The sequence below is a fragment of the Mus musculus genome, chromosome 10 (assembly GCF_000001635.26).
Source record: "Mus musculus strain C57BL/6J chromosome 10, GRCm38.p6 C57BL/6J".
In the NCBI taxonomy this organism is placed as follows: Eukaryota; Metazoa; Chordata; class Mammalia; order Rodentia; family Muridae; genus Mus; species Mus musculus.
In genome coordinates this window covers 56,143,846-56,165,060 of record NC_000076.6, presented here as the reverse complement: position 1 = coordinate 56,165,060, position 21,215 = coordinate 56,143,846, and the positions used below count along the sequence as shown (strand labels likewise).

The window sequence follows — 21,215 nt, the reverse complement described above, 5'->3', positions numbered from 1 at the left end:
GTGTATGTATTTTTGCTTTTAAAGAAAGGTTCTGTCACATTGAAGTGGGACAAACAAGATATAAACTACCAAAAGTGACCTCTGATTATCATTGTGTGGTACCCTGATTGTTTCCTTAGTAGAAAGGTTGGAATGTTTGCAAATGCAATTAGAAAGAGTCCGGCTCATTAAATTTTGTTTTTCACATTGGAGCCATGAGCAGCTTGCTAGCTGTAAAAAGGAATTAGGGGGCTAGGGAATACCTTAGCAGGGAAATGTACTTCGTACTAAACTTGATGACCTGGATTTAATTGCTGGGACTCACATGGTAGAACTAGAGATGTGACTGCTGCAATTGTCCTCTGATCTCCAGGTTGTCCCGGGACTTTGTTAAGCACACACCCCCCACACAGAATTGGCAGTGTTTTTCTGGACAGCTTATGCTGTTAGTGTTGGCATTAAGTGCAAAGGGAGAAAGCACAAATGAATGTTTACAGACTGCCCTCTGTGGGCAGGACAGTAAGAGCCATCCATTTGCTTATATTGCTTAGACAGATTGAAAGGCAAGGAAAACCGTTAGTTCCAGGCAACAGAAGAAACCATACATGGAGAAATGTTCTCCATGAGATACACATTGATCATACTTAGATTTTAGGTTACAATTAAATAGTTGCTTTAGGCTCCAAATGATAAACAAAATAAAGAAGAAAGAACTCACAAGTTTTAAAACCTGTGAGACAAACAAGTAAGGAAACTTCACAGGCTGGTTAGTGACAAAGTTGTGTAGAAAGAGAATTACTGCAGCTATTCTCAACGTGATTGAACTGTATTTGGGTGTAGTGTAAGGGAAATGATCTTCAATGCCAGCTGCATTTGGTATTTTTAGAAGCAGTATTGGTGTTATTTTAAAATTGTTATGGATAATAGATGACTAGGTAATGGCATTTGGCACTAAGACTTTTCAGTGTAAGATACAATATAAAATCATAAAATTAAAGAAACAAAAATTTGACTGTTCAGCACATAATGGAAATGCAATTATGAGCTTCCTTTTTTTTCTAAAAAGATTTTTTTTTCAGGTCACTACCCTGGCAAAGACCTAGAAGGAATGATATTTATCTTTCTTTTTTCCCCATAAGGGGGTACAGGAAGCCTTGAAGAAATGACTGTTTCTAGGTCAGAAATAAGAAGTATACAGAATCATCCTTACATAATTTTTACTCTAGAAAACAAGGTAACTGTTTAAAACTAGCAGGATAGTGCCAAAAGTTCCTCAAGAAAGAGTCTATTGTCTTAAGACATGTAACTTAAGGGTCAAAAAGTAATGGGTACAATAGGGTAAAATATTATTAGGTCTATAAAAACATTGATTAAAGAGATATTAAAATAATAAAAATAGTAAAAATAAAGCACACATGAACTGAATAATTTCTTTTTGATGTTGCTATGATACCAAGTATATTTATTATTTTGCAAATTGATATTAGAATATTTTTCTAACTTTCATTTACACACTGTATTTTAACAAGTTACCCAGGAAACATTCTTTGCAGAAGTCTAGTTGCTTAATACCAACAAAATTCTTGAATCAGAAAATATTCATGAAGTCTTTCTTCATGAAATCTTGGCAATCACTACAATAATTACTAAAATCATTTGGTGAAAAAGCCTTTCTTACTAGAAATGCAAGCGTGGTGTCATCTGCCAGGCTAACTTTTAATATCACCTAAAGTGGGGCCACCAAATATGTGATTTATGCAGTAGGCACACATCACCAATGAAGCTATTTACCAAGGAAGAAACAAAGAACTAACGTTCAAGCCTCAGACCTAATTATTATCTTCGAGAACATTTGAGGAAATGGGAAATGGGTTGGAAGATACTGTGGGGAAACAGTTATTCAAATAAAAAACTATTGAGTCATTGACTTGGAGAAAAACTTCACAGGGAGTATGAATCACAGGGCATAGCCCGCAGGACTTATAGGGAGTGTAATTTAAACAAACCCATCTAGGGGAAATGACTTCCTTGAGAGACTAAAGAGAAGTTTGATATGGGCTGTCTAACTAAAAGTTGTAATTTTTGTGTGGATACACTACATTTAAAATAGAGATTTTGTTATTTGGAGGTGTACACTGGGTTGCATATGCAAGGCAAGGATGGAAATGTGTTTATACAGCTGCGGCGGAAGGCACTGGAGGCTAGACGGCTCTCTCACATCTCATGCTTACTGCTTTTGCTTTCTTAAAAATCTAGAAAAAGTGTCAGTACTGCTTCTCTCTGGGGTTAGACAGACTAAGTGATCTTGCTTCTCTCTCACCATTAGCTGTGTCCTATTATGCAAGCTACTTCTGTAATCTGTACATATATTCTCCCGCTTTAAAGGATTATAGAAAAAGAAACAATGTAAGCACATTAAAATACTTAAAACAGCAGCTTTCACATTGGAAGCATTTTTTTCCCCATCTCCGCTACTATTATTTGCTGGAGAAACGATCTCAAACTTTGAGATAGGGTGTTGAGATGCTGTTATTGTAATGGGGAAGGTAGCAACAGCTCAAATAATACGGTATTCTCACTGTAAAAGTAAGAACACTCATGCATAGACCTGGTTCATGGCATCCATGTGTCTCTTTTAAGTATCATCAGATTTGCTGTTTCTCCCACCTGGTTGCCCTTTCCTGTGTTCTACAGAAACCTTTGTCATGACTGGACATGTGCACATTGGTGAATCAGGGATACCGACTTGTTAGTCAAAGCCTATGAGATATGTAAAAGTAAGTGAGCTTGTGGAGACAAGCTGTATTGTTAGTGCTCCATGATGTCAGGCTCAATTGGGTTTGGGGTCACATCTGTGGTCTTTTTTTAGTCTTACAGGTGCTCATATAATAGCCAAGTTTTCAAAGAAACTTCTTGAAGAAGATATTTCTATTTTTTCTGGATCGGAAATGTTGCCTGTAGTTAAAGGAGCTTTTATTTCTGTGTGTCGTCAGATCTACGGTACCTGCGAAGGCTTACAGGTGTTGCTTCCTTATGGTTTACATGAATCCATAGCAAAGGCATGGAAGAAGGTATGTGCTTCAGACTCCCTCCCTGCAGACCTTGATTTCAGTTACACATCATTGTAATACCTTATCATAGATAGGGTATTTTAATGGTACATGTATCTCTCTTTCCCTCTTCTTTCTTTCTCTCTTTCTTCCTTTCTTCCCTCCCTCCCTCCTCCCCTTCCCTCTCCCTCTCCCTCTCCCTCTCCCTCTCCCTCTCCCTCTCCCTCTCCCTCTCCCTCTCCCTCTCCCTCTCCCTCTCCCTCTCTCTTTTTGAAACAGAGTCTCACTATGGAGCTCTGGTTGGAACTTACTATATAGACCAGTCTGGTGTTGAACTTACAGAGAGCTGCCTGCCTCTGCCTCCTGAGTGCTAGTATTAAAGGCGTGTGCCACCATGCTAGGTTAAATATTACTTCTCCAGCATTGTGGTAGTTGGTATTAGCTATCCATACTTCTTAACTTGGCACAGGGTGACTTCAGAACCTCCTTCTCAGTAGAGCTAGGGTCTAAGTCTTTAACTGATTACCACAAAAGTTTGTACTCTGCTAGCAGAAGTTTGAGGTGAATTTTCTTTGTATAGGGTCCCTTTCTTTGTGAAGATTAAAATATCAAGAACACAATGCAGCAGGAGCCATATACAAACCAGTGGATTGCTAAGTCTTTCAATTTCATTGAGCCAGATAATTTAATTTTGAAAGCAACTGACTTAAAAGAGATCAAGGATTAACAACAGAACTACAGAATTAGAAATCTTGTGAATAGCGTCATTGGTCAGAAAAGCAGAAAAATGAACTAACCCATTAATTTCTCTTAGACAAGCTTGCTATCAGAAAGGATCCCCACTCCAGTAGAGGGCTCTGATTCTGTTTCCTCAGTGAGCCAGGTGTCTCCGAACAGGTAATTATTATTGTTTGGCATCTCTCTATTGTATTTGTTGAGATAATTTAGAAATAATTGAAATGCAATGGAAAATGGTAGAAAAACATTTTCCAGGAGGTTAAACTGTGTATGTACACGTTCAAGGTAAATTACATTTTATACAATTACTATTATTTATAGATTATGTGATAGTTGTTACAAATGTAGAAATAGTGAATAGTTTTTACCTCATCCTGTATTTATATTTTGTGTTAGGAAGCTTGGTGGATTATAAAGTTTTCAGAAATATCAGAGAATTATCAAATAATAAAACTGGTAAGGGATCTTGCATGGATGGTAGAAGTAAAATGTTTCTACACGGTAGAGAGATCTACTTAGTTTTCAAAATATGGCAAGAGTGCAGTTTAATTATGGTTTCAGCATTTGACAATTATGTAGGTTAGTAGTTCACTGTATATATTTGTGCTTCTTTAGAAATATTAAGTGGCTATGATGTTAGGTTAACAAGGAAATAATTTATTAAACTAAAGTTTAGTGATCTACATTTTCTAAGTTTTTCCTTTAGTTTATGGTTGAGCTTTGGCACAGTGTAGATCATAGTAGGGCGGCTTTAAGGGATCTTCTTTGCTAAATGCTGACCTTGCTTCTTTCTCTTTTATAGGATAGAGCTTAACTTATAAAATCTAATAATGTTTGTTTATTTGTTTGTTTGTTTATTTTTGGTTTTTATAGACAGGCTTTCTCTGTTTAGCCCTGGCTGTCCTGAAACTCACCTTGTAGACCAGGCTGGCCTCGAACTCAGAAATCCGCCTGCCTCTGCCTCCCAAGTGATGGGATTAAAGGTGTGAGCTACCGCTAGGAAAAGTTTAAAGGTTCAATATAGTTCATTCTCTGGAATTTTCATGTTTGTTTATTTATAAAATGGTTAACAAACGCATCCACTGCTTCTTTTTCTCCTTTTTGTTGAGAGTATGGAGAAATTAGACAGGCTTTGTCCAGCCCCCATCTGTAGACGTATGCTTTCCTCAGATGCACACCTCACTGTCATCAACTTCATTGCACATAAAACAGAGCAGAATTCATGTTTGCTAGAGGGAGCTGCTTCCTATGGAGCTGAGATTCTCAGCCTTCCTAATGCTGGAATTCCTAATACAGTTCCTCATGTTGTGGTGACCTCCAACCATAACATTATTTTCATTGCAACTTCATAACTATAATTTTGTGACTATAATGGAATGTAAATATATGATATGTAGGATATTTGATATATGGCCCCCAAAAGGGTTTCTACCCAGAGCTTGAGAACTGCCATTATGGATGGAGTGTACTGGAAAAGAGGCACTCTTGAATACAAGAGCCATAAATTCATTCTTCCTTCATACAGAATACAGAGTGATTAATAGGTGGAAAGAGGCAATGTTACCTATGAGTATGTGCTTACAGGAAAGTAGTGCTAGGGAAGAAGATGTTTCCTAACCTCTGTTATTACTATCTGTGTTGATTAGAGCTTTCTAGGGAGAACCAGTAGGATAGATTCATGGATCAATGTATGAGTGAGGAGAGAATCAAGTAGGGGTATTCGTTCCCACTATTATGTAGGATAGGATATTTGAAGAGTAGATTCTGGGATGTTGATTATATTGCTTAGTCCAAGGGTCGAGAGTCTTCTGTTGTGAGATTTGGGCTGCGAAGGCCAGGAAACTGGTGATTTTGGTTTCAAAGGGCAAAAGAGTGCTCCTGGGTTCCTAGGGCTAAGCTCTCTGTTGTCTTCCTATCTGGACCCTCATCCAATTGAATGGCACCTTCTCTACACTGAAGATAGATCATGTCCACTTAGTCTACTGAGATTTGTACACCAAAATCCCCTGGAGAAAACCTCACAGATATACCCACAAATAATGCTTTATCACTTTTCTAGCTAGTCTTCAAATTTAGTCAGACTGACATAAATTACTCATTACAATGTCTCAAGAAAAGCCAAAACATCAATACAACTGAGAGTTCTATGTCCAGATGCTCAGGCAGCAACACTGGTTCTGGCTTGGGTGGTTGAACCACAAAGCTTATCCCCGGTGACACACTTACTATAATAAAGCCACACCTCCTCTTACAAAGTCACACCTCCTAATTCCTCCCAAGTCATGCTTCTTCCTGATGACCAAGCATTCAAGTCTGAGTCTGTGGGGGGCATTCTCATTCAAAGGAGCACACTAGTGGAGCATGCAGTTTGCTGCTTCACCCCATTCACCGCTGCTGCCTCCTAAGGGAAAGAACAATAAAACTCAGTGGCCAGATCTTCTGCCCCCTTATTAACATTTGAAAGGCAGTTAAATATTCACAGAGAAGATTTATTAAAGCATGGCAACACTTATTTTTCATAATTATATACACTCTTCTACATTATGTACTGGGGCCACTCATGTAATTTGTTTCCTGTTTTACATGTGGTGAATGTGGAATCTTTTTTATTGCTTTTATGACTAATTCATTGACTTAATGACATATATTTCATAGGCATGTTCCTGTGTGAGTCGCTTGGCTTAACTTTTCTAAAACTTATTTTAGTGTTTCATTAGCATATGCTAATTGTACATAATAATGGCTTCAATTATGCCATTGTATACATGTATGAAGTGTATGTCTATAACAGAACCCCTCTCTCTTCTCTTTTCTACTCCATCTCTGCTAATCCCCTTCTGCTCCTCAACGTGCCTTGTATTCTGGTCTTATGCCAGTTGGCTGCATTTGGATTGTTTATAGGAGCAAGAATGAGGGTTTGTTTCTGGCGCATGGACACTTGACGAGATGTCACACCATTGAAGACAATGTTTCACCCTTCACAACCACAATTAGCTGCTTAGAAATCCTCAGGCAGGGATGGGCCTTGGCATCAATGTCATGTCAAGGAATGAAGAAAGAGACTTAATTTAGTCCAAGAGTGAGTCCTAATTTGAATTCTCCATTTTCCTTCACTGCCTTTCATTCATCTTTAGTTTGTGACTCCTGTCCGCATTCTCTGTTGTGTCTGATCTATCCCTGTGTCTTTCCCTAACAGAGAGCTTTGTTCTTTGTTTATTGAACATAGAAAACATAGTACATGAAAGGGATGATGAATACATTTTTATAGAAATCTTGAACAGTTTTACTAGAAGTTACTTTACTGATTCCAACTGACTCAGAAGGGTATTGGAAAGAAGCACATATGTTACCATCCTATATCCATCCACATGTCACTTCTAACATTTGTAGCTATTTGCTTATTTTGAGATTGCTTTTAGTCTCCTGGCTACTTTCAGAAAATGATTACCATATGCACGAGAACACACACACACACACACACACACACACACACACACACACACACACACAGACATACACACACTTCTGTATCAGAGCCATGGAATAATAATTTAAGGTTAAAGCAACATATTTAGTTTAGGTGGTAAAATCTGGTTCCATGGGAAATGCAATCAATGATAAGGTAGTTTCCATTGTTGTTGTAAAGGCAGGTTCAAGGCTGAGTACACAGTGTGATAGTGAGTTGAGTACATAGATCTAGATGATCTCTGGGCATTCTACTACACTGGATGCAAGGTCTTGCTAAAATCCAGGCTCCCAAAGACAAGAGCATTACCGCAGGCCTCATAATTTCTTCCCCATTCCTTGTCTGGCTGCTGGGGTTCAGTCTCAGGTCCTCATACAAGTCCTCTCAGATAGAGAGCCAGGTTCTCACTGTGCAGCCCTAGCTGGTCTGGAATCCACTATGTAAGCCAGACTGACCTCAGATTCTCAGAGATTTTCCTACCTCTGTCATTGGCTCCCAAATACTGGGATTGCAGGTGTGTGCCACCATGCCCAGCTAATTTTCTATGTTGAGAAGTAGCTGTTCTTTCAAACCACACCATTACCACAAAGTGTTTCCTATCCCCAAACACATGTTCTTATACTTAAGTAGTTTAATTGTATATCAGTGTCGGGGCAGGCAAACATTTCTTACCGGTTCTTGAAGTTATCACTCCTGTACCTTCTGGACTGTGTGGCACCTGACAGATCTTATTATCTACAGTAGAGTGCCTGGGGCTAACACGTGATGTCCTTATTGGGCTGCTCTTGCTTGTATGTTTACTGTTTGCTTGATCTCTGTGATTTAAGTTAACTTTCTTGGTACTCTGAATGATATTTTAATTCATAAACAAATTGTATATTTTTCTCAATTGGAGGAAATACTATTTAAAAAGTTTAATTGGGCAATATATCTATGGAGTATAGTGGTTTTCAATTTTTTCTACGGTTTCTGCTTTCTTTTCTTTCCTTCCTTCCTTCCTTCCTTCCTTCCTTCCTTCCTTCCTTCCTTCCTTCTCCCCTCCCTCCCCTTTCTCTCTCTCTCTCTCTCTCTCTCTCTCTCTCTCTTTCTTTCTTCCTTCCTTCCTTTCTTTCTTTCTTTCTTTCTTTCTTTCTTTCTTTCTTTCTTTCTTTCTTTCTTTCTTTCTCTTTTTACTTCTGCCAAAGTTTTCAGTCTTAAAATTGTGATCTAAGAAAGCATGGTTTTATTCACTTCCAAATAAAATTAAAACTTATGAAAATAAAAGAGAAACCACGTGAATTAGGCTTTAGAACACGAGAAATCAAATACTTTAATAAAAAGAATGCACAAAAACAATGGACAGTCGAGGTGCAGGGGATTCAAAGGCAGCAGAATCATCAAGAGAAACTGAGAACTTAGTCAATGTGCTGCACCTGAGGTGAATACTCACTGATGGGAAGCTGTCGGAGTAGAAGTGAGATAATCCTCACAGACTGTCTTAGTCAGGGTTTCTATTCCTGTACAAACATGACCAAGAAGCAAGTTGGGGAGGAAAGGGTTTATTCAGCTTACATTTTACACATTGCTGTTAATCACCAAAGGATGTCAGGACTGGAATTCACGCAGGTCAGGAAGCAGGAGCTGATGCAGAGGCCATGGAGGGATGTTACTTACTGGCTTGCTTCCCCTGGCTTGCTCAGCTTGCTTTCCTATAGAACCAAGACTACCAGCCCAGAGATGGCACTACCCACAAGGGGACCCCCCCCCCTTGATCACTAATTGAGAAAATGCCTTACAGCTGGATCTCATGGAGGCATTTTCCCAACTGAAGCTTCTTTCTCTGTGATAACTCCGGCTGTGTCAAGTTGACACAAAACTAGCCAGCACACAGACCCTTTTCATCTCATGATATCTATGGAGTAATCTGCCATCAATGTATACTGTCAGTTTTATAATTGTCCATGCCGATCCTAAGTCCTTTCTGTTTTGAGAGTATTAAGTGTTCCTTTACCGTCCTTTTCCTGTCCCAGTGTGGCTTGGGAAGACAATTTGTTGGATGATTTACTGAATTTTGCAGCCACCCCCAAAGGACTGCTGCTTCTTCAGAGAACAGGCGCCATCAATGAATGTGTGACGTTTATGCTCAGCCAGTATGCAAAAAAGCCACAGGTATGAACTGCCATCTGCTTTAAGAGAAAGGATTGTTGTTGTTGTAAAAGCCATTGAGAGCATCACTCTGTTCTCCATGTGTGAAGAGTTTACTATGTTTCAGTTAATATCCTGGGTTGCATTGTAACACTTGATTTTTTTTTAAAGGAAAGCTTTAGGTAGTAGAAATTGGTGTCTGTGCCTGTGTTTTGAAATTGCAAGTAGCCAGATGGAATTGAAAAATTCAGTTAATTTTCCAGATGTTTTATAAACATGATATAATATCTCCATATGTACTGAGTAGAATTTCTGGGAAAAATCCTATTATGTCTAAATGTATGTACCCATGAGGGTTTAGGCCTCAGGAATTTTAAAGACACAAACTTCCCTTTAGAGGGATTATTTTCTACTGTTAAATAAAACTTACAAGGTAATTTACTTAATAAAGTAGTCTGAAGTAATTGATTCGTTATTAGTTTGTTGTTGTTGTTTTTTTTTTTTCTGTCATAGTAAAAACTTATCTGGGTCTTTTGGATCTGAGCTCTGCTTTTGAGGATCTTTATCTGCATTACAACTTTTTTTGGCTAGGATCAAGGCTGGTGTGTGTGTGTGTGTGTGTGTATGTTTCTCTCTGTATGTGTCTGTGTGTCGCAATGCTTGCATGGATGTCAAAGTTGATTACTGCTGCTTTCTAAATTGCTCTCCACTTTTTAAAACTGTATCTTCTTTTTAGTTAGGTTTTTGCCAAGAAATCTAGACCTATAGTTTGTGAGGATAAACTGCATTTGTTAAAGTCTGAAAGGACTTCATACATCCCTAGAGCTGAGTAATAGCCTGACCTTTGCAAACCATCCAATCTATAGCTTCCTGGTCAACCTTATCCTGCTTAGTAATTTTGTATTTCCACCATCCTGGTCAAAGTTTTCCCTTCTTGGAACCTGGACTTCTAAGGTTTCCTCTTCTTGAAGTAAACATCAGCAAGGTATTTGGGGATTTTCACATCACTGATAGCAGTTTTTGTGGAGGTGGGGCAGGTTTCTGGTGTGTTCTGTGCAGAAGAGTTGGAGGGAAATAGGTCCAGTCCTAGACGTCAAAGCAGTTGCTTAAGCTGTTTTAGGAACACCACTCTTATCCCCATGGTGGTCCATTGGGGATGATCACAGCTGGGTTTGGTGTGTGTGCAGCTTCTACCTTAGTACTTCCTGGCCAAATAACACGAACATATCTTACAAAGCTTAACCCTGTGTTTATTTCTGTTCTTGTCACTATAAACTGCTTTTGTGACAGTTGGCAAGACCCACCCCTTAAAATTTTTTTTTTCTCTTTTTAATCTGGCCTCAGAGGGAGAGACTGCATCTATTCCTACAACAATTTGATGTGCCAGGGTGGGGTGATGTCTGATGGGGGGGGCACCCACTCAGAGGAGAAGGGGAGAGAGGATTGGGGGAAGAATTGTGGGAGGGGTTGACCAGAAGCCGAAAGTGGGATGTAAATTGAATAAATAAATAAATAAGTAAATAAGAGACAACAACAACGCGAAAAAGAAAAAGAAAAGAAAGAAAAATGGAAAATTTCGGGGAGATAAAAAGATTTTGCAGCTTAGTAGTTTATTCCTGTCAGGACCGTTCTAGAATACATGGCAGACTGTGAGTGTTTCCAGGTCCTCTAATCAGCATTATAGCCTTTTGGCAATGTAGGGCTTCCCTTTTGGCTCCTTATCCTTGGGTTGTCCTTTTTTAGGAGTGCCTTGGCCTTCTCCTTTGTGTCTGACCCATCAGCCTTTTCACCTACCATCTTGCACGATGGCAAAGAGCTCCATCTTACTTTTTGAGAGAGGAACTCACTAATTTTGGGGCTAGGCTAGAGACCTTGTCTCTTCCTCAGTGTTGAAATGCTAGGTTTGTGTTACTGAGCCCAGCTTCCTCTGCCCTTCTTCATCCTCAAATGTGAGTTCAGGCAGATTGAATTCATGCCTATATAGCGTGCACTTTGCTGATGTAGCCAGGCCTGGAATACGTTCTTTTCTAACGTGTTTTGATATTTTATGTTGCTGATGGCAAGTGCCTCCTCCTCTATTCTTTTAAATTTGAATCTCCTCCTTTGCTTAAAACTATTAGAAAATAAATAACCATTTTTGTTGTCTCTGCCTGATAGTTACCTCTGTTTCTCAACTTGTGGCATACTTACCATATCCATCTGTATGAGGTTCCTACTCTGTCTTATTTATTTTATTCTAATATCATTTCAGATTTCTAGTTCTATTTCACCATGTACACATTTCCCTTCTCCAACTTTCCGCATTTAAGAGTTTATTATATGTAGTACACACACACACACACACACACACTTCTTCCTGCACAGTCTTTATGTTATTTTGAGTCTCCCACGCCCCTCCACACATAACCAAGCTTACAGCTGCCCTTGTATACTAATTACTTGTTCAGGCTTCCTATTCTGGTTATACTGTTTATCATCATGAAGGCTTCCTGTGTGTTGATACTGTCTATCGTCATGACAACGTGTCAGTAGTTCACACGTTTTCTTCATTCAGGTGCATCACATCAGGCAGGCATGTCTTTACATGATATATCTAGAATTAGATGTCATTTTTTTGTCTGTAAATTTCAAAACCTAATATTTTTTGCATTGCCCTGACTGCTCGAAGAAGAGACTGCTCCTTCGACATGGGGAATTTACTACCCATATCTCTTCATTAGCATATTCATCACATGTTAATGTGCTCCGCTATTCCAGATATTTTCATCATTTACCTCCTCAGATATTTTCCCAGAAAGCCTGGAACCTAGGCTACTTTCTTAATTTTGTAAAAGAAAAGGTGGATGCTCAGGCTAGTTACACAGTGTGTTTCATGGCTCTGTTAGCTGGCTGGTTATAATGGTCAGATTAAACTCAGATTCCTTCTTTTCTAGTTTATGACCATGTGTCTGAAGACTTACCTTGTTTAGTATAGTGTCTTTGACTTATGATAAGTTTCTCTATTTTTACAATATCTGGGAAGTGGGCAAAGCATGTGGCTACTAAATAATCCAATTTTCAGGGCCTGTGGGAGGTACTCATGAGTAGGGTGCTCTTTGGGAGGAAGATGCAGGGAAGGAAGGATAGGTGTTTATCTTCTTGGTCATCTGTATCACTCACTGCAGAACAATGGATTCTAATCCAAGGAAAATTGTTGTGTATTTGTGTTTCACTATTTTATTGAGTTCTTATACCTCTACCTCCCTTTCAACCCTTATTGCATCCTAGCCCTACCAACCCTGCAACACTAGGTAGAAGAGAAAGAAGGATGGAGGGAAAAGGAGACATAGACTTCCATAGGCTACTTTCTGCTGTTTAGGTACCATGGGGCAAGTCCAGTCTTTGTCAGACTACCCACCAGTCTAGAAAATCAGCAATGCAGCAATTCAGCAATGGAAATGTACCAGCAGGAATCAGCAGGGATCAACAGCAGCAGGAGGAGCAGGGGCGTCCACAGGCCTTCTTGGACTGTCCCATTTATACCCTGTCCAGAGACCCTAGAATTAAATTCTCTGCAGCTGGCAAAAATCACACCCCTGCTAGTGCATGAGACAAATCATAATCACTTAGCCTAAGTGACTCATTAAAATCAAAGAGCTAGGCTTAAACTCAAACCAGAAGTAAAATGGTTACAAATACTACATTGGTACTAATTCACTGTAAGGGTTTCATTGTTCTGTGCTGTCATCACTTAGAAGAAATTTCTAGTATTCTAATTGTTGAAGAACAGTAAGTGGCTGTTCCTGTAAGTCTGCATAGCGTATAACCAGTATGCTGTGCCCTTTGCTTCTCCTTGTGTTCTTTATGTTAGGTCAACAGGCAGAAGAAGTTTGGCTATGAAGTCTTGGTTGTACAGGTGGCATCGACAGCAGCAGGTGCAGTGGCTCTACAGAATTCAGGCAAGTCTTTCCCCAACTAGATAAAATGTGATCATTGTAAATAAGACGAATAACAGAAAATTTAGCATGATAAACTTGTGGAATATTTTTACCTCTAAAATTCTACTTCCCAGTTTGTGACTATGTTGAAGAACCCTGAGCTCAGGTTCTTCCTGTCTTTTCACCACATCTTTTGCTATCTACCCTGAGCCCTGTATGTGGAATTTGTGTTGTAGATGTATCCACTTGGATGGGGCCCCACCACTCTGCATTTGATTGGTTGGGGCTTTCTTTAACAGTCTCCATTTGTTGGAAAGGGAAGTTCCCTTGATGAGGGATGAGGTCTATAGTTTTCTGTGGGTATAAGGACAAAAATTTAGAATGTAGATAAGAATAAGGGCATACTGACTTTATGATTAGATATTAGGTTTTTATAGGCAATAATAGTCAGCTTTAATATTCATTTTCATTTGGTGAGATAGTATTTGACTCAAGAGAATTTAAAGGTTGCATTGAAGCAAAGTTCAGAATTGTTTCAAACATGGAATTTTAAGTGAATATTACATTAAGTGAACAAATTCCTTGGATGCCTGCCCTACTTTGTGATGCCTCCTTTCTCTTTTTCTACATCCCGAACACATTCTTCATAGTACCCAGGAGATAAGGTATTCTAAACATTCAGTAACAATAGCAAGTACCATTCCTATCAAGGGTAAAGATTACACTAATATTTCTATAAGAATCAAATATTTTTCCTCTGTGAGGAAATTGTTTTATAAGCATAATCTTACCTTTTTCCTTAACCCAATTATATTATTTCATACTATAGTATAAATGATACTATCAACATGACATAAGCAATATTTCTTCCTAGGCTTTATTAGTGCACTTATAACTGAGTTATGGTCCAACCTTGAATGTGGAAGAGATGATGTAAGGCTAACTCATCCCAGAGCTACCCCAGTGGACCCAATTGACCGAAGCTGTCAGAAGGTAAGAAGCTGTGTGATGTCATGTTCATAGACTTGAAGGGTACTGAGGAGCAGAAATGACTCCATAAACCTTACCCGTGTCACAAACAAGCAGCAAACTTAATCTTAAGTGGACTCTTTCCCATTTACTACCTCAAGATATTGTTCATTAAAAAGTAAAGTTAGTGAACTGTAAAATACCAAGATTCTTTGTAAAAATATATTGGAAGGATACTTTCCCTTCATGTTATTTTTATTATATATTTTTTCTTTCTTAATAAAGGGTAATAACATGCCAGGTATGTTATGAAAAGCAATGTATCCCTAAAGCAAACATAAACCAGAATCGCAGCTGCCTAGGAAGCTTTTTGACCTCTGGGTTTGAATCTGATGAAGTTGTTGGGATGGAGCAAAGGTGAACAGCAGAGGGAAGATGCTGCTGGTGAGAGTGGAGAAGGGGGTTGGGGGCTGGGGGAGGCAGTGTGTTCTAAATGCTCACACATTCTGTTGTTAAAATTCAATGCCTTTTCCTGTATGGAACACCTAATTTCTTTTGGTTAAAATAATGATTCCTTGCAGTGGAAGCCAGAACAGTTTTTGGTAGAAAGATGCCATAAAATTATTTAAAATTCTCCCCATTGTTTCAGAAGTTCCTTTTTTTCCCTGGGATGTTAGGCTAATTCACTTTTGTATAATACATGAACGTTAGAAAAAGAATTTAAAAATGAAGTGGTTAAAAATGTTTGAGGGACCAAAACCAGGCAGTAAATGCAGGACAGTGCCTTGCAGGATGCTCCTGCTTCATAGTCTATTTAATAGGCAGTGCTTGTTTGTTTGCTTGTTTGTTTGAGACAGGGTCGCTTTAAGTAACCCTGGCTGGCCTTGAGTTCTCTATGTAGACCATGCTGGCCTTGAACTCTCTGAGATCCCCCTGCTTCTGCCTCCCAAGTGTTTCTGCCATCAATCCTGGCTACAGAGTTTAACTTTAAGAAAAGTACCCATTGATCTTCTAAGGGTGCTAACTTACAGTCTAGATAGCTAGTAGAACAGAATTCCAAGTTTAGGGTTATTTGGCAGCTGAAGATGGTGTGGACAACACCACAAAGCAGGTTTTACAAGGAGATGTGATAACTTCCCAGACTATAAGCTATATGGGTAAACTATAGTAATTCTGTGGCTTACCACCAGTCTATGTAACTGTCCCCAAAATTCATCTTCTATCTAGTAGTGCTGGGCGTGCTGAGAATGTACCTTCTGAGGCTGGGGAGAGATGTCAGTTGGTAAAGTGGTTGCTCTGTAAGCACAAGGACCTGAGCTTGATCCCTAGAATCTATATTAGAAACAAGAGTGAATGGGGCTACTGGGATGTCTCAGTGAGTTAATGTGCTTGTTGCCAAGCCTGGCCATTTGAGTTTAACCCCAAGGACATATGTGGTAATGGAGAGAACGGATTCTTGCAAGTTGTTCTCTGACCTTAGACACTTGCATGCTGTGGCATTCTCCTCCCTAACTGCAAATAAATAAATAAATGGAAAAATAAGTAAAATTTGGAAAATTATAATATGCCCCCCCCAAAAAAACCCCAAAGAATCCCAAATCAAATTCTCCAAACCAGGCACAGTGGCACACGATCGTAGTTCCAGCACTGGGGAGGTGAAAACAGGCAGTTAACTGGCTCTTACTGGAGAGCCAGCCAAGCTGGCATATGGAGTCACATGATATTTAAAATCTGAACAGTAAAGGAGACAAGCAAAGATGAAAGAGAAAGCCTACAGACTGGGAGAAAATCTTTGGCAGCTTTTTGTCTAACAGAGGTTAATATCCATAATGTATGAAAAAACTCTAAAACTTAAAACCCCCAAAGCCTCATCGTCCAGTCAGAAACAGTCCAATGAACTAAACAGATAGTTGTTAAAAGAGACAAAAATATGCTAGTAAATATATGAAAACATGTTCAATGTCTTGAGCCATCAGGAAAATAGAAACCAAACCACTCTGAGAATCCATCTCATCTCAGCCATAATGAGGACAAATGACCCAAACGAGTGTTGTCAAGGATGCAGGGAAAGAGGAAGCTCTGTGCATTGTGCAAGGTGTAAATGACATTAGATATTATGTGTGTTAGTTACTATGGAGGTTTCTAAGGAAACTAAACCTAGAGTTATGGTACCATTATTCTGTGCAGCTGCAGGCACATCCACGTTTATTATGGCGTTATTCACAGTAGCCAAGCTAGGCATCAGTGTAAGTGTATCATGTCTATGTGACAGCAGAGTTGCTTTTTTAGCCAGGTTAGACCTCAGCATAAGAGTCTGTCAGTAAAGGAATGCAACAGATGTATATGGAGTTTCTTTCCTCCATAAAGAAAAAGAAAATTAGTTACCTGCAGGGAAATGGGTGGCATTGGAGATCAGCATGTTAACCAAATCAGCTAGGCTCAGAACTAATGCCACATCCTCTAATATTCAGAACCTAGATTATCTAATGGCAGAGAAAACTCCTGCCAGTATATGCACCCTTCATATATAGCAAAGGATGGTCTCCAGGTAGAAGTTTGGATTTTCCACACAGGAAGAAGGGATTGCAGATAGGTAACACTATAGAGGTAGAGTATGTGGCCACATCATCATGAAAGTTGGGCACATTCCTATATGGCTCCACAGTTACAGAATCCTTCATGAATAACATAAATCAGTACAATGGTATAGGTTATAAATATGTATGGTATATTTTTCATGCAAGTTTAAGGTTACTGGAATTTTATTCAAGTTATTTGAATTTGCGTTGGGAATATCAATATAAATAGGATTGATTTTCCTCATGAAAAAATTATACATTTTCCTAGTTTGCATATTAAAATATCCCAAAAATGACAATTCATAGTATTAAACAAATCTATCACCCACCTTGAGATCTCAGTTGTTCCACAGGGTTTTTCTCACTTTTGGTTCTATTTTTTTCTATTTTAAGTTACAGTTAGTATATAATTACAGCTTCAACATATAATGAAGTATATTAAAACATGTATTTGAATTCCAGTCCCTTTCTTGTATCTCCCAGGTCTTTCTCTTCAGCTTTATCATTAAATATGGTAAGCTGTGGTCCTGATGCTGTAATTTAAATATACAATAAATAAAAAAATAAAATAAAAAGCCCTTATTCCTCCCAAGGCCTAATGACTATTACAGAAGAGTGGACAGAAAGATCCAAAGAACCCCAAAGATCAAGAAGGAGAGAAAGCATCTTGTAGGTGTGACAGTATAAATGAACCCATGAACTCGCAGTAGCTGCAGTTGCCTGCACAATATTAAACCAGTGAACATCCAAGCATGGAGGAGGGAGCAGCTTATAACCCCCACCTTGTGTATAGCTTTTGACAGATGGTGACTTCTGGAGAGGGAGTGTCAGCTTCCTTAAGTGTGGCCTCTGCTCCTGTGGTCATGCTCCTGTGGATGGTGTCATACCCTGAATATATGGGCAGCATATAATGGACTCTGTAATGGAAAAAACAAAACAAAACCAACCAAACAAAAACAACCCAAAACATGAATATGGGAGAAAGAGGGGAATTCAGTTCAGCGTATGGGTGGGTCCTCGAGGAGTTTTGGGATGGATTGGGTTATGAGTTGATTATATTAACATTATACATTATATGCATGTGTAAAATTCTCAGAGAACAAAAATACTGATAATAATCTTAACTACACAGTCGTACTTATTATTTCTTTATTGTTTAGAACCACAGGTAATTAGTGGTGTTCTACAATATCCAGCAACGCAGATTACATGACATTTTCAGAAAGTCCTACTGTCCAACATCCTTAGGGAACCATTGAAAACCAGTACAGAGAAGTCTAGCCTATAATGTTAAATATTCTAAAAAAAAAACCTAGCAAAACAAAAAACCCAGAAGAAGTTGGGAAATAAGAACCTAAGGAGCTGAGGGTCAGTAAAGAAAAGCAGATAGCAAGAGTAACCTGAAAACAAATAGGATACTAAACTGTTTCCCACTTAAAAGGATTTGATATTTTAACTAGAGATCTTCAAAGCACACAAAAATGATGATCTGGGTCCAGTGAGATATCCCAACAGTCTCAGTAAGTGAAGGTGCTGGTCACCAAGGCTGACAACGTGAGTTCAGTCCTGTGACCTGCTACAAACACACACACACACACACACACACACACACACACACACACACACACTGCGCAAATAAATGAGTAAATCAGTGAACAATTGCAAGAATAGTAAGAAAAAGAAGTTGCAAGTATATGCTGTCTTTGTGAAATTCCCTTTAAGTAAAGATGCAGATACATATCATGTAAAGAATTAGAAAAGGACCCTTGGGAGCATCAGAAGACTGGAATGGCCATAGTTGGTGTATTAGTGAGTGTTCCATTGCTGTGATAAGCACCATGGCCAACAGCAGCTCAGGGAGGGAAGGGTTTATCTGACTCATGTATACTAATCACACAGTCTGTTGTTGAGAAAAGCTCAGCAGGTACTGAAGCAGAGACCTTAGAAGAAAGCACTTTATTACTTATTCCCCATGGCTGATCTGGCTGGCTGACGTATAAAGCCCAGAACCTGTTGCCCAAGGCTGGCATGGAACATGGCATGCTGCATCCTCCCATATCTGTTATTAATTTAAATAGCATGCACTAGAGACTTGTGTAAAGCCTAGCTTGATGAAGGCCTTTTCTCAGGGTTGTCTTTCTAGATGACCTAAGCTTGTGTCACATTGACAAAACACAAGGGACTATAAAAATATGTCAAGCTGGGTGAAAATGAAAATACAATATATAAATTTTGGTGTATTTTCATAAAGTAGTGCTAAGAGAGCTATTTTTGCATTAATATTTTTATTGAAATATAAAAATACAAATATAATGACTACATTTTCTACACACTGACTACAAAAAAAGGCCGTACCACACCTAAAGCAAAGCAAGTGGAAGAAAGAAACAAATTAGAACAGAAGCTAAAGAAGCAGAACACAGGTACAGTAGAGAAGTGTAGCACAAGGAAAAGGTATTTTAGATGATTAAAATTGATACACTACTCACTAGATTGATGAAGAAAACCCTTAGCGTTACTAATGCCAGTAGCTGACACTGAATATTGAAGAGTGTGACCAAAGATTGCATGAATATTGAAAGATAACATATCAATATTACAATCTACTTCATGATATTTTAATTATTAAAATAAAATTGGCACTTAAATTGTGCTTAAAAAAACTGGCCCAGTCAAAAAAAGCTAGTTAGGTGTTACCACTGTAGAGGTGGTGGGACCTGGGAGAATAGAGCTGGTGAATGAGGCTGACTGAAGTCTCACACACTGGCCAACTTTATTCAGAGCATCAGACAGTTTATACTCTGAAGGTTAGGACAGGTCCCTTGAATGAAGTTCTCATGTGTCCAAGCTGTATATAGTGACAAGGACAAGCAGCGTGTGGCAAAAACATGTTTTGTTTTACATATAAAGGATTAACTAAAGTAATACCAGTAAACAAGAATGAGTACCCTGAAGTAAAGTCATGCCTGCCCATGGCACCTGGGAGAAGCACGAAAACACATTCCAAGAACCACCCCACAGTAGGAAGACACTGAGGTCACAAGACTCTGCCTCACAGGACTCCATTCCTAGAACATGTTCTGACAGTTAGGGAAATGGAATTTGTTGTTAAGAACTTCCTCATAGACAAAAGGAGATGTCTCTACCTGTGGATTTTAAAATCTCTGTAGGAAATAGGGTATGAATTGCAGGGAAATTCTCTCAGAAAACAAAATCAAGGAAACACTGATGTGGATACAAAAGACTATTTATTACTCAAAGAGAAGAAAGGGAATTTAAGACCGCACATGAATAGAGATTAGAAGATGTAATGCTGATAAGGAACGAGGTACTTCCACTTCCACTTTCTTTAGAAGAAAGGCATAGACTAAGGTGAGGGTGTCCTGAGAACACTGAGTAGAACTTTTGCATGGAATTAGAAATACAAAAAGACTCATTCATACATAAAATACAAAGATTACATAAAATCCATTCATTATGGTCATCTGAGATTTACCATAGAAACGCATGGCTATTTAATATTCTCAATAAAATTGTAATTCAACTTATTGAGAGGATAATAGGAAATCCCTAATTTTAGTAGACACGAGTGACCACAATTTATAGAATTCCACAATTATTTGTTATGGAAAAACAAAAACAAAAACAAAAACCCGAAGCTGGGTGGTAGTGCTGCATGCCTTTGATCCCAGCACTCAGAGGCTGTGGAAGGTGAATCTCTGAGTTCAAGGCCAGTCTGGTGTATGGAGTGAGTTCCAGGACAGGCAGGGATACACAGAGAGGGCCTTCCTTCAAAACAAAACAAAGCAACAAGAACAAAAAGCCCTCATAGCCAAGTAGTCCTCTATTTGTATTTTCAAGTTGCCGGAGCTCTTGTCTCTAGCTGCATATGTATCAAAAGATGGCCTAGCCCTTCCGCTCGACTCGAGCCCCGGGCTTCCTTGCCAGCAGAGTCTTGCCCAACACCCGCAAGGGCCCACACGGGACTCCCCACGGGATCCTAAGACCTCTGGTGAGTGGAACACAGCGCCTGCCCCAATCCAATCGCGCGGAACTTGAGACTGCAGTACATAGGGAAGCAGGCTACCCGGGCTTGATCTGGGGCACAAACCCCTTCCACTCCACTCGAGCCCCGGGCTACCTTGCCAGCTGAGTCGCCTGACACCCGCAAGGGCCCACACAGGATTCCACACGTGATCCTAAGACCTCTAGTGAGTGGAACACAACTTCTGCCAGGAGTCTGGTTCGAACACCAGATATCTGGGTACCTGCCTTGCAAGAAGAGAGCTTGCCTGCAGAGAATACTCTGCCCACTGAAACTAAGGAGAGTGCTACCCTCCAGGTCTGCTCATAGAGGCTAACAGAGTCACCTGAAGAACAAGCTCTTAACAGT

The 21,215-nt window shown here is 39.2% G+C and overlaps 1 protein-coding gene across 3 annotated transcripts in view; it reads left to right on the top strand.

The window, feature by feature from the left end:
- The window catches only part of Tbc1d32 (TBC1 domain family, member 32), a 214,676-nt gene that overhangs the window by 63,908 nt on the left and 129,553 nt on the right, over positions 1 to 21,215 (top strand). For all 3 annotated transcript variants that reach the window (NM_001033385.3, XM_011243191.3, XM_011243192.3), the window contains exons 16-20: positions 2,849 to 3,050; positions 3,844 to 3,926; positions 9,243 to 9,381; positions 13,208 to 13,295; positions 14,149 to 14,267. In NM_001033385.3, the coding sequence (NP_001028557.2) occupies positions 2,849 to 3,050; positions 3,844 to 3,926; positions 9,243 to 9,381; positions 13,208 to 13,295; positions 14,149 to 14,267 (631 nt within the window). The remainder of the gene's footprint in view (positions 1 to 2,848; positions 3,051 to 3,843; positions 3,927 to 9,242; positions 9,382 to 13,207; positions 13,296 to 14,148; positions 14,268 to 21,215) is intronic.